General features: G+C 38.8%; 1 protein-coding gene across 7 annotated transcripts; it reads right to left on the bottom strand.

Annotated features, from left to right (window-relative positions):
• Positions 1-700: 700 nt before the first annotated feature.
• Positions 701-10,128, bottom strand: LOC115005805 (uncharacterized). 7 transcript variants are annotated; one of them, XR_003831988.1, is made up of 10 exons: positions 9,998-10,081; positions 7,914-7,980; positions 6,938-7,058; positions 3,941-4,001; positions 3,794-3,863; positions 3,639-3,716; positions 2,903-2,959; positions 2,627-2,689; positions 1,274-1,718; positions 701-1,078 (listed from the first exon to the last, which is right to left on the bottom strand). XR_003831988.1 is itself a non-coding variant. In XM_029427749.1 (10 exons), the coding sequence occupies exons 4-10, from the start codon at positions 7,051-7,053 to the stop codon at positions 1,402-1,404; spliced, it is 762 nt and encodes a 253-aa protein (XP_029283609.1). In that variant the 5' UTR covers positions 7,054-7,058; positions 7,592-7,658; positions 7,914-7,980; positions 9,998-10,073; the 3' UTR covers positions 701-1,401. The 7 variants fall into 7 exon arrangements, 6 of the variants coding, with proteins under 6 accessions (XP_029283609.1, XP_029283606.1, XP_029283607.1 ...); XM_029427749.1 differs by adding an exon at positions 7,592-7,658 and having other exon boundaries at positions 701-1,718; positions 9,998-10,073; XM_029427746.1 differs by having other exon boundaries at positions 701-1,718.
• Between the last annotated feature and the right edge of the window lie 3,789 nt (positions 10,129-13,917).

Genomic DNA, 13,917 nt, shown 5'->3' with positions numbered 1-13,917 from the left:
TTTATCTTCTTACTGCTCAGTGTCATCTGTTAAAATGTGCACGTACACCAAACCCTTCTGCTAAACTCTGAGTCACACACACACACACACACACACACACACACACACACACACATACACACACACACACACACACACACACACACACACACACATACAACATCTGACACTGACTCACCAGAAATTTCTAAATGCTGCAACTTTATTCCAGACTTTGTTTCCACTGCACATAACGCTGATGATGCACTTTCACATGACAAGATTAAATAATGATTTCCTGTAACCCTAACCCTAACCCTTTAAACTGGATTCAAAGTGTTAAACATATTTACAAGTTAAATGGTCTGCTTTTATATATTAATATAAGTTAGATCTTCCTGCTCACACTACAATTTTAAATAATTGACCTAAAAAAACCTCATACATATAATATATATAATATATATGTAATAATATCTATATTATTATATATATAATAATATATATAATAATATATGTAATAATATATATATATAATAATATATATATTATTATATATATTATTATTATTATATATATAATAATATATAATATAATATATATAATATATAATATATAATATATATGTATATATATATAATATATATATATATATATATATATATAATATATATATATATATATATATATTATATATTAAAATCAGTCCTACTCAGTTTGAAAGATGTGGCTGTTTCGGCTCTAATCAAAGACACTGTCCAGTTGCATTATGGGAAATGTAGAATCCAGTGTTTCTGGAGTTCAACCTCTAACTGAGGACTAAAAGTCAGGAAGTCTCAGATCTGTTTTTTATTTGTTTGAGTCGTATGGAAGATTTAAAACGCTTGAATGAAACAAAACAATGAAGTATATTTCCTTTGTTTGTCTGCATTACGGCTGTTTCAGCCGTTAGCAACATGTGCTGAGGTTAGCTCAACTCTGTCGTGCCAGTCGGTCACTATGGCGAGCACAAACGAGACGTGGGAGCTGGAAGACGCGTGCAGTCTGACAGCATAAGAGATGCTTTTCACTTGTATCGCCTGTTGTTCCCTGTTGCATTCTGGGAAAGAGTTTGAGAGAAAGATATTTTTTTTACAGTAAAACATATTTTATTAAAGTTTCCAAATGTTCCCTCTTTTATGCTTTTATGGTGTCATAATTAATCTCAACACAGAAAAAAAACAGTAAAAACTCAATAATTGTTCATCTTTTCATGTAAATAAGTAAAAGCATCATAAAAGGAAATGTGAATTACAATATGTTGTATTTCACTGCAACTCTTCCATAACTTCTCGTGCTGATTCAGCGGAGTGTGTTTGGATACTATGTGTTCTTCTTGTTATTGTTTCATTCTTTTGTCATTCATTCTGTTGTCCTTCATCTTTAGTCTTTATGTCGCTCGTCCTCCAGCTGTGACTTCCTGTCGGGCAGCGGAGGTGAAGACTCTTCCTGCTCCGCCGCCTCCTCAGGTGTGTGAGCGGGGGGGGTGGTCGGCCTCGCCTTCTTGCTGACTTGTGCATACACCGAGTTCCTGTCGATGGGTTCCCCCGCCGCTGCAGAGCGCTCCTCTCCTGGCTCCTGATTGGTCGGTGCTGATGACAGGTCAGCATCGCTGCGGCTCCGTCCTCCTCCTCCTCCTCCTCCTCCTCCTCCTCCGATGGTGTGGTAGATGTGGTCTGGAGGGGGGGGGCTGTGCACATCTGTAAGAGACGTGTTGTATGAGAACAGTTTCTTGGATGATTAACGCACCAATTTCCAATTTTATCACGATGCATTTTTTGTTGTCCCGCGGAGTTCAGGAGTCACGTGTCCAGTGAGAAAGCAACGGTCGAGATCGACTGACGTGCGTAACTTCATTATTTTATACTTATTTGAACCTAAACCACAAACTTTTCCTTAACAACACCAAGAAGTTTAAACCGTATAAACCTGCATCAGAATGTGAAGAGTTGGGGATGAGAACGTTACATGTGTGAGATGTCTCTGAAGGAGTCGCGTGTCTTTATAAATCAGATCACGTTGACCGTTTTATATTCATACAAAATCCATATTTACGTCCACTCCCCTCCTTTTCCTTCTTCACTGTTTCCCAACACCCCCCAACACTTCCCAACACTCCCCAACACTTCCCAACACTCCCCAACACTTCCCAACACTCCCAACACTTCCCAACACTCCAACACTCCCAACACTTCCCAACACTCCCAACACTCCCACACTCCCCAACACTCCCAACACTTCCCAACACTCCCAACACTCCCCAACACTCCCAACACTCCCCAACACTCCCAACACTCCCCAACACTCCCAACACTCCCCAACACTCCCCAACACTCCCAACACTCCCCAACACTCCCAACACTCCCAACACTCCCAACACTCCCCAACACTCCCCAACACTCCCAACACTCCCCAACCCAACACTCCCCAACACTCCCAACACTTCCCAACACTCCCCAACACTCCCCAACACTCCCACCATCACCAGTAGCTGCTGTGTTGTAGTCGTGTTCATGATGATCTGACGTTATTTATTCTGCTGCTTGATGGCAAAGTTTGATCTCTTAATACTGAAACATCCCATAATATTTATCTAACATGTTGACACCTCTGTGCAGGTGGCTCCTCCACAGCGTGAACGAGGTGGAGGTTTCTTCTTCAGGATTAGACTCTGAACACACACACACACACACACACACACACACACACACACACACACACACACACACACACACACATACACACACACACACACACACACACACACACACACACACACACACACACAGTGGGAATCGAGCAACATGGGAAATGTGGTAACAAAGTTTTTCTTCTGAAGTTGTTTCTATTGATCAACAGAATCACATTCTTTTAAATAAAATACCTTTAGCACTTTCAGAATCACTTTCTGTCTTCACTGCACTGCCATTGGTCTGAACATCTGGACACACACATACACATTATTTAGCGTGCATGGAGAAAGTCAAACTCACCTGGATGAGAACATGAATGTTTTTACTATTTAAAACACGCGTTAGTGCTGCACTTCATCCTCTTGTGGCTGAAATTAGTATTACAACAACAAACACAGACAAATATCCTAAAAAAAACAAAATTCACCTTCCATAACCTTTTCCCACCTATGTTTACAGATAAAACATGTAATTAAAATAAGGATCCACAAACAAATTCACACTTGTCTTTCAGACAAGAATAACAATGTACAAACACAACTTTGCAAAAATAAGATTAAAAGTGTTTTAGCACACTTTACAGCACGGAGGAGGGTTCAAACACAGAATACACACAGTGTGTGTACTCTCTAATACACACTGGGGCAGCAGTCCCTGCAGGAATACAATACATTACAATACATTATGTCTGCTGTTGCAAAGCAATGCTTCACGAACGTATCATGTGACTGCAGCATGTAAACCTGGTCAAAGCTCAAAGCTCAGTGAGTCTCTTTAAATTGTAGAAATAAATAACAACAAACGAGTGTGAAGCTCTGTGAATAAAAGTCTCCACATATGTGCAAAAAAACAACTAAGAAAAATGCAGAATATAAATGTGCATTTTTAAATGAACCCGGTTTACTGTGAATTCAGACAGACACTGACCCTGGTGGTTCTGCAGCTCCCCCAAGTGGCTCCTCCACGGACTGACGGACACTGTGCTGCCTTCACTGGGGTTAAACTCTGAACACACACACACACACACACACACACACAGTAAATGTCAGGTCTTTTCTTGCTGTTTGCAGAAGTTTTCTCACCTTTTTCATCGTATTGGATTTCACCGATCATCGGATTCTCTCTCGCCACCATGGCGTCCTCCAGCTTCACCTGTCAATCAACATTTTAAAAAGTTGGATCGTGTCCTCGCAGCTCTGCAGAGAGGTCAAAGGTCAAGGGTGTCTCACCACTCTGATGAGCGATGAAGGCTCTCTGTCCGCCGTGGAGTCTCGCAGCTCAAATGAACGTCTGGAAAACAAAAACTATATTTATAAAAAACAAGCAACAAGTCCCGAAGCTCAAGGAAACTTCTGGGATCTTTGAAAACCTCTTTAAACATCAGTGCTTCATCTTAAACATCCACAAACAATCAACAGTTGAATAAAGCACATAAAAACAGATACAATACTTCTAAATATGAAACATAAACTTATTATTTATCGACTCATCAGCAGGTATATGATGTTGAGATTAAAACAGGAGAAATATACTAAACATCCTTAAAACTTTTTATAGATTAAGAAAGAAATAATGTTAAAGCCACCATTAATATTACATTAATATTTATCTGGATTAAAACCTGCAGGTGTGAAAATATAAAATGATTCTCTTTAGATTAAGATGTTATTATTATCACGTATAACATTGAATTTAATATTATATTTCATATATTTCATTTTGTATATATTGTTGGATGGATTTCAGGAAGGAATTTAAATACATGAAACCACAGAATTACATTTGATTACACTTTGATAATCCAGACATTCATTCTGCATGTCTCACTAAGTCCTGAACAGTATATGTTTGTGTTGTGTGTATTCTTTACTTTACTGCACTTTACTGCACTTTACTGCACTTTACTTCACATTACTGCACTTTACTTCACATTACTGCACTTTACTGCACTTTACTGCACTTTACCGCACATTACTGCACTTTACTGCACTTTACTTCACATTACTGTACTTTACTGCACTTTACTTCACATTACTGCACTTTACTGCACTTTACTTCACATTACTGTACTTTACTTCACATTACTGAACTTTACTGCACTTTACTTCACATTACTGAACTTTACTGCACTTTACTTCACATTACTTAACTTTACTTCACATTACTGTACTTTACTTCACATTACTGAACTTTACTGCACTTTACTTCACATTACTGAACTTTACTGCACTTTACTTCACATTACTGCACTTTACTTCACATTACTGCACTTTACTGCACTTTACTGCACTTTACCATACTTTACTTCACATTACTGCACTTTACTGCACTTTACTTCACATTACTGCACTTTACTGCACATTACTTCACATTACTGCACTTTACTGCACTTTACTTCACATTACTGTACTTTACTTCACATTACTGCACTTTACTTCACATTACTGAACTTTACTGCACTTTACTTCACATTACTTTACTTTACTTCACATTACTGCACTTTACTTCACAATACTGCACTTTACTTCACATTACTGCACTTTACTTCACATTACTGCACTTTACTGCACTTTACTTCACGTTACTGCACTTTACTTCACATTACTGCACATTACTGCACTTTACTGCACTTTACTTCACATTACTGCACTTTACTTCACATTACTGCAATTTACTGCACTTTACTTCACATTACTGGACTTTACTGCACATTACTTCACATTACTGCACTTTACTGCACATTACTGCACTTTACTTCACATTACTGCACTTTACTGCACTTTACTTCACATTACTGCACTTTACTTCACATTACTGCAATTTCCTGCACTTTACTTCACATTACTGCACTTTACTGCACATTACTTCACATTACTATATTTTACTGCACATTACTGCACTTTACTTCACATTACTGCACTTTACTGCACTTTACTTCACATTACTGCAATTTACTTCACATTACTGCACTTTACCGCACTTTACTTCACATTACTGCACTTTACTGCACTTTACTTCACATTACTGCACTTTACTTCACATTACTGCACTTTACTGCACTTTACTGCACTTTACCGCACTTTACTGCACATTACTGCACTTTACTGCACTTTACTTCACATTACTGCACTTTACTGCACATTACTTCACATTACTGCACTTTACTGCACTTTACTTCACATTACTGTACTTTACTGCACATTACTTCACATTACTGCACTTTACTGCACTTTACTTCACATTACTGTACTTTACTGCACTTTACTTCACATTACTGCACTTTACTGCACTTTACTTCACATTACTGCACTTTACTGCACTTTACTTCACATTACTGTACTTTACTTCACATTACTGAACTTTACTGCACTTTACTTCACATTACTGAACTTTACTGCACTTTACTTCACATTACTTAACTTTACTTCACATTACAGTACTTTACTTCACATTACTGAACTTTACTGCACTTTACTTCACATTACTGAACTTTACTGCACTTTACTTCACATTACTTAACTTTACTTCACATTTACTGCACTTTACTTCACATTACTGCACTTTACTGCACTTTACTTCACATTACTGCACTTTACTTCACATTACTGCACTTTACTTCACATTACTGCACTTTACTGTACTTTACTGCACTTTACTACACTTTACTTCACATTACTGCACTTTACTGTACTTTACTGCACTTTACTACACTTTACTTCACATTACTGCACTTTACTGCACTTTACTTCACATTACTGCACTTTACTTCACATTTCTGCACTTTACTGCACATTACTTCACATTACTGCACTTTACTTCACATTACTGCACTTCACTGCACTTTACTTCACATTACTGCACTTTACTTTACATTACTGCACTTCACTGCACTTTACTTCACATTACTGCACTTTACTTCACATTACTGCACTTTACTTCACATTACTGCACTTTAATATCTAAACTGTAACATCACACCTTCACATCCCTGTAGAATAACCAGAAGTCACATTTCTAATATTAATCCTTTCAAACAGCTGATGATTTATATAAATATAAAATATAAAATATAAAATATAAAATTTAAAATATAAAATATAAAATATAGTTTTAGTACGACCACTTCTTCTGTGGTGCTTTAATGGCACAGCTATGAATATATTTATATATAAAATTGTATATCTGTTATATATAAGAAGAGAAAAGGTGCAGCAGATGTGACTCACCTGCTGCACTCACTGCACAGAGCCGTGAGGAAGATGGAGAGGAGGAGGAGGAGGAGGAAGAAACCGAAGACGCCTGACGTCAGGAGGCCGCTGACCTCCGCTCCCACTGCCGCCATGATCCCTGAGAGGAGGAGGAGGAGGAGAAGAAGGAGAAGAAGAGAAAGTGAGTGTCTGACAGGAATGTGAATTCAGATTTACAGCTCAGACTTTATTCACCTGAACACACCCGTACATACTGCAGTGCATTGTGGGAAAACTTTGCATTCTTTATGTAACTTATTGATTTGAACAGAAATGGATTTTCAGAACCCAAAACAACATTTGTTTACAATGAAGAAAATGTTTTATGTTGAATTTCAGTCAATATTTATATATTTATTTAAGATGTCACATGTTTCTGATTGTTCAATGTCCCTCAGTTCATAACACTTACTTTAGTTGAAAATACAAAGTACAGTACGAGGATATGGAAATATCTTCCATAATTAATGATATGCAAACATTAAAGCAGTTTAGTGTCCTTGTGATGAAGACGAACATGAGACGCTACACATGGATGACATTTACACAAATCATCAGTGATGGTTTTAGAAACATTTGCATGTTAGTGTTTCATGCACCTGATAACTGCGTCATGTAAAGAAGCTCACTAACCAATGATGGGTCAAAGGTCAAAGGTCAGCGCCAGTATTCTCCCTGTGTGAGCACTAAATGATCAGAACTATAAATGTGATGAGAAACAAACGGAATGAGGAAGACTTATTATTGTCTGTCATTATCTTAATATTATATATTTATAAGTATTACTTTTGTTTGGAAACATTTGTCTCTTTTAATACGAAACATTTCACCGAAATGTGTTTTTTAGGCAAGAAATAATAAGTCTTCATTTTAGATCGACAACAGTTTAAAATGGGGGGGGGGGAGTAGCGCTCGTGTGTGTGCTGCGGGACGTCGTAGTTCTTTAGATATTTACCTCTCAGTTCAGCTCAGAAGTGAAGCAGCGCTTTAAACATCCTGAAGTTCACCTGAAGCTCATCCCACTGACAACCAAATGTGTTGAAAGAAATCCAGCGTTAAAGAGAGGAATGTACTTATTCCATGTCCATTAAATGTGAACATAAAGCTTCAGCCAGCTGCTGCTTAGTTTAGCTCAGCTTAGCTTAGCTTAGCTTAGCATAAAGACTAGTGGTCGACTGATGAGGTTTTTTAAAGGCTGATATATAAAAACAATGTTTTGTTGCTTTGTCGTGTTTTGTTTTTTTGCATCTGATAAAATGCAACAACATATTAATAATAAAATATACACAACTTAAAATAAAAATACAGAATAGAATTCAAAATCCTTCTCCTGACTTACAAATCAATTAAAGGTCAGGCTCCAGCATATCTTAAAGATCTCATAGTACCTTATAAACCAACTAGAGCATTACGCTCCCAGACTGCAGGGTTACTTGTGGTTCCTAGAGTCTCTAAGAGTACAATGGGAGCCAGAGCCTTCAGCTATCAAGCTCCTCTCCAGTGGAACCAGCTTCCAGTTTGTGTTCGGGAGGCAGACACACTCTCCACATTTAAGAGTAGGCTAAAGACTTTCCTTTTTGATAAAGCTTATAGTTAGGGCTGGCTCAGGTTTGCCCTGGATCAGCCCTTAGTTATGCTGCTATAGGCTTAGACTGCCGGGGGACACCTCCCTGCTCTCTTCCTTCTCTCCCTCTCTCTTCTTCTCCCTCTCTTCTTCTCCCTCTCTATCTGTATGCATTTATGTAAATGTATGTTACTAACTCACCATCCGGGGTATCATCCCCGGAGTGTCTGTCTCTCATGTGGCAGGTTGCCACTGATAAAGTTTACGTCAGGATCATGAATGAATTGTGACAGCGCCTGCTGACCTGGTCCTGCTGGACACCGGGAAGCCTTATTGACATTTTCCTGGATTCATCCAAACTTTCTATTTCTTTTTTTTTTTCCAACACAACATAATTTCTGTCAAATGTTGTATTTGTACTATGTTGTTTATCCTGTACACACGACATCTATTGCACGTCTGTCCGTCCTGGGAGAGGGATCCCTCCTCAGTTGCTCTCCCTGAGGTTTCTTCCATTTTTTCCCCTTTAATTTTGGGGTTTCTTTTAGGAAGTTTTTCCTTGTGCGATGCGAGGGTCTAAGGACAGAGGATGTTGTAACCTGTACAGTCTGTAAAGCACACTGAGACAAATGTATAATTTGTGATATTGGGCTATACAAATACATTTGATTTGATTTGATTTGATTTAAAACATTAGTAAATAAATACAATATGTTTAGAAACCTTTAAGAACAAACATCAATAAATAATAAATTCACAAACTATTTATACTTCAAATGCATATTTATTTACATTTGCGGATTTTCTTATGCAGAAGCTTGTAAATATTATATATTATATATATTTACAGATATAATGTTTCGCATGCTGTGCTGCACGTACAGACACATCCCGCAGGGACAACGTAACGCCTGCTCACTTCACTGCGAAGATCCAAGCAGGACAAACTTCTGTACCGAGTATAACATGCTGTTGCTAACATGCTAGCATGCTGTTGCTAACATGCTAGCATGCTGTTGCTAACATGCTAGCATGCTGCTAACCAGTCTCTGCAGCTACATTATATTAGCAAAGTTATTGTGTTAACATGTGATCAAAGTGCGGACATTTATAGAAGCTTTCACTAATATCCATATTTCAGACGTTAATGTTAATTATTAATTATTTGAATTTGAATTTCCTTGATGTGTCATTCGGGCTCTCATATCACAGAAGTTTGTTTGTCTGATATTTCCTACAACTTTAAAGTCATATTATTATTCGATAATCTCCGGATCCATAGAGGTTTCCCATGTGAAAGATTAATGTGTTCATAATAATCTGCACAAAATAAACATCTTCCTCTTTTATTTAACATTTACTAAAAGAGCCGCAGCTGCCGATGATACTGTTCAACACTAAAGAAAAGCCTCCATGTTGACTTCATTATTAATAAAGTATTATAAAGTATTAATGTCTATGTGTATGAAGCCTACCTGTGTCCTGTGTGCAGCTGTGACTTCAGGTTCAGCCTGAGAGGAGTTGTTCCTGCTGCACGTTTACTTATTGACAGGCTGAACAAACACGGAGACGCTCTGCTGTTTGAGCTGCTTAAAGACACACACACACACACACACACACACACACACACACACACACATGCACACACATACACAAACACACACACACACACACACACACACACACACACACACACACACACACACACACACACACATCAGAGTGTGTGTGTGTGTGTGTGTGTAGATTTAAACTCTCCACAGCTACATTACATAACGCCTCATGTACATATTAAACACTTGTGATATAAAGTTGTGTTGATGTGAGTCATGAAGTGGGGAAGCTTCATGATATCTGTTAGTTACATGTATGACTCTGTTCACCTGTAGTGTGAACAACATGTATGACTCTGTTCACCTGTAGTGTGTACAACATGTATGACTCTGTTCACCTGTAGTGTGTACAACATGTATGACTCTGTTCACCTGTAGTGTGTACAACATGTATGACTCTGTTCACCTGTAGTGTGTACAACATGTATGACTCTGTTCACCTGTAGTGTGTACAACATGTATGACTCTGTTCACCTGTAGTGTGTACACCATGTATGACTCTGTTCACCTGTAGTGTGTACAACATGTATGACCCTGTTCACCTGTAGTGTGTACAACATGTATGACCCTGTTCACCTGTAGTGTGTACAACATGTATGACCCTGTTCACCTGTAGTGTGTACAACATGTATGACCCTGTTCACCTGTAGTGTGTACAACATGTATGACTCTGTTCACCTGTAGTGTGTACAACATGTATGACCCTGTTCACCTGTAGTGTGTACAACATGTATGACTCTGTTCACCTGTAGTGTGTACAACATGTATGACTCTGTTCACCTGTAGTGTGTACAACATGTATGACCCTGTTCACCTGTAGTGTGTACAACATGTATGACTCTGTTCACCTGTAGTGTGTACAACATGTATGACTCTGTTCACCTGTAGTGTGTACAACATGTATGACCCTGTTCACCTGTAGTGTGTACAACATGTATGACCCTGTTCACCTGTAGTGTGTACAACATGTATGACCCTGTTCACCTGTAGTGTGTACAACATGTATGACCCTGTTCACCTGTAGTGTGTACAACATGTATGACCCTGTTCACCTGTAGTGTGTACAACATGTATGACTCTGTTCACCTGTAGTGTGTACAACATGTATGACTCTGTTCACCTGTAGTGTTGTTCACCTGTAGTGTTGTTCACCTGTAGTGTGTACAACATGTATGACTCTGTTCACCTGTAGTGTGTACAACATGTATGACTCTGTTCACCTGTAGTGTGTACATGTATGACCCTGTTCACCTGTAGTGTGTACAACATGTATGACTCTGTTCACCTGTAGTGTGTACAACATGTATGACTCTGTTCACCTGTAGTGTGTACAACATGTATGACTCTGTTCACCTGTAGTGTGTACAACATGTATGACTCTGTTCACCTGCAGAGTCTCACTTATTAAACCAACATAAACACACTTTTGCTGATATACTTGTACTTTACTTCAGACCGTGTTGGCATTGATCTCACATGATTTTATTGTTTTATTGTTTGCACTTCTCCAGTTGTATTACTTGGTCAAAGGACTTTGCACCGCGCTGACTTCTTTCAAAGATATGAAACCGTTTGTGTGACTTTCAGCTGGCGGGACAAAGACACGCAGGGAGTGTTTGAGAGTTTCAGTTCCTCTGACCACAGACAGCTGCGACTGATAATCTTATTAAAGGCAAACCAAACTGAAACTGGAACGTTATCAGCGGCTCTGCCCGAAAGCAGCAACCGTCACTGACAGCGAGAGCTGGAGCATCTCTCACTGTAGTGATGAGGTCATTGCTGTCTGTGTGTCGCTGCTCAACGTGTCTAACACTCACCATTTAAAAGCTTATTCATTTTATTCACTTGTCTTATTTTCCTAAATCATGTTTTAATCCTTTGTACCTTTGTTTTGAAAAGCGCTTTATTAATAATAAAGTTTATTAGTCTCACAACAACCTCATCATGTTAACTATATGTGAAATTAACTCATCTGGACCAACAAGTGATTTAAATTAAGTTAAAATTCAACAGAAATTAAAATGACTTCACGCACGAAACACAAACAGAAGACAGAAAGATTTACTGAAGGCAGTCTGAACAAACACAAGGCAGAGAGGAAGGAGCCGGAACAGGTTCACAGGTGTGTGTGTGGGGGGGGGGGTGGACTTTGTTTTCTGGGAGAAATCATAATTCAAATGTTCATATTCATGACAGAAACACTTTTGATTATATTCTGATAAAGTATGTAATCAGTAACTTAATGTTCTGTAACTTTAGGATTTCCTCAATAAGAAACATGCAAGTTTATTTAAATAGCACATTTCAAGGCAATTCAAAGTGCTTTACATTAAACATTAAAAGCGTATTTATGTATTTAACAACATGTTAAATACATAAATGCAAAATGCCGTCGTCATCATCATCATCTTCATCATCTTTGCATTGTACTGTTCATGTGGCTGAAGGAGGTGCATCTCAATATTTTCAGCAGGATTTTCTTATGGATGACATTAATGATGAGATAATGTTGAAGACTATGTATTGGAGCTTGCTGCGCAGCGCTATTTCTGTTACTCTCATCCCCGCCAATCAGCATTGTATCAAGTGTCAGGGGCGGTGCCACATGTTTCTCTAGAAAAAGCTCCTGCAGACAAATGGCAAGATTTGGGCCCTCTCGTTAAAGATTGGGAGTCAGCTGACGACTGGCAACCCACACACACATCATTTATTATGTACTCTCCCTCTAAAGACGTCTATAAAAATGACATCAACTGTACAGCACACACACTCCGCTCTGTAAGTCAGATGTTCCAAGAACATTATGGGCAGCTCACAAATATGATGTAGGTTTAATTCGCTCTGCTGATCCTGTGATTATCACTCCCAAATCATCGTATCGCCCAAATCAACCTCAGTATCCACTTAAACGCGACGCTATTGACGGAATTAGACCTGTGTTCATCTCTCTGTTACAGAAAGGCATTATTATTCCATGCAAAGACTCTCCAGTGCGAACACCTGTGTTTCATGTGAAAAAGGTTCGGGACAAGCCACCTGATGAATGGAGATTTGTACAGGATTTACGTGCTGTAAATGAGGCCGTACATGCACGCGCTCCGCTCGTGCCCAACCCGTACATCATTCTCTCTCAGGTTCCCGCCTCCGCAATCTACTTCACTGTTGTTGACCTCTCTAATGCTTTTTTCAGTGTCCCTGTTCATAAGGACAGCCAATTTTGGTTTGCATTTGAGTTTGATGGAAAGCCCTACACATTCACACGTCTGTGTCAAGGGTATTGTGAATCACTCACAGTCTATAATATGGCATTATGTTCCAGTCTGTCTTCTTTACAGATGTCTAAGGGAACGGCCCTTATTCAATATGTTGATGACATTATGATCTGCTCACCAACCAAAGCCCAATGTCAAACTGATACTATTGCCCTGCTAAAACATTTGGCTGCTGAGGGTCATAAAGCTAGCCTGTCTAAACTTTAGTATGTACAAAAGTCTGTTACCTTTCTGGGACACATCATTTCAGGGGATGGTAAAGCTCTCTCTGGCAAGTGTATTGCATCATTAGCTGCATTACCAAAACCTGTCACTAAGAGACAGATGATGTCATTTTTGGGTATGTGTTCATACTGCAGATCATTCATCCCTAACTATTCTCCCCTTGAACAACCACTCAGACAGATCACTCACGTGTCTGGGTTAAAACCTGCCGATCGGTTACAATGGACACCTGATGCTGATGCTGCATTTTTAAACATGAAGCTAGCCCTTCAATCCCCTCCTACG

This window comes from Cottoperca gobio, unplaced genomic scaffold (assembly GCF_900634415.1).
Source record: "Cottoperca gobio unplaced genomic scaffold, fCotGob3.1 fCotGob3_370arrow_ctg1, whole genome shotgun sequence".
NCBI lineage: Eukaryota > Metazoa > Chordata > Actinopteri > Perciformes > Bovichtidae > Cottoperca > Cottoperca gobio.
This window is presented reverse-complemented; position numbering and strand designations above follow the sequence as displayed.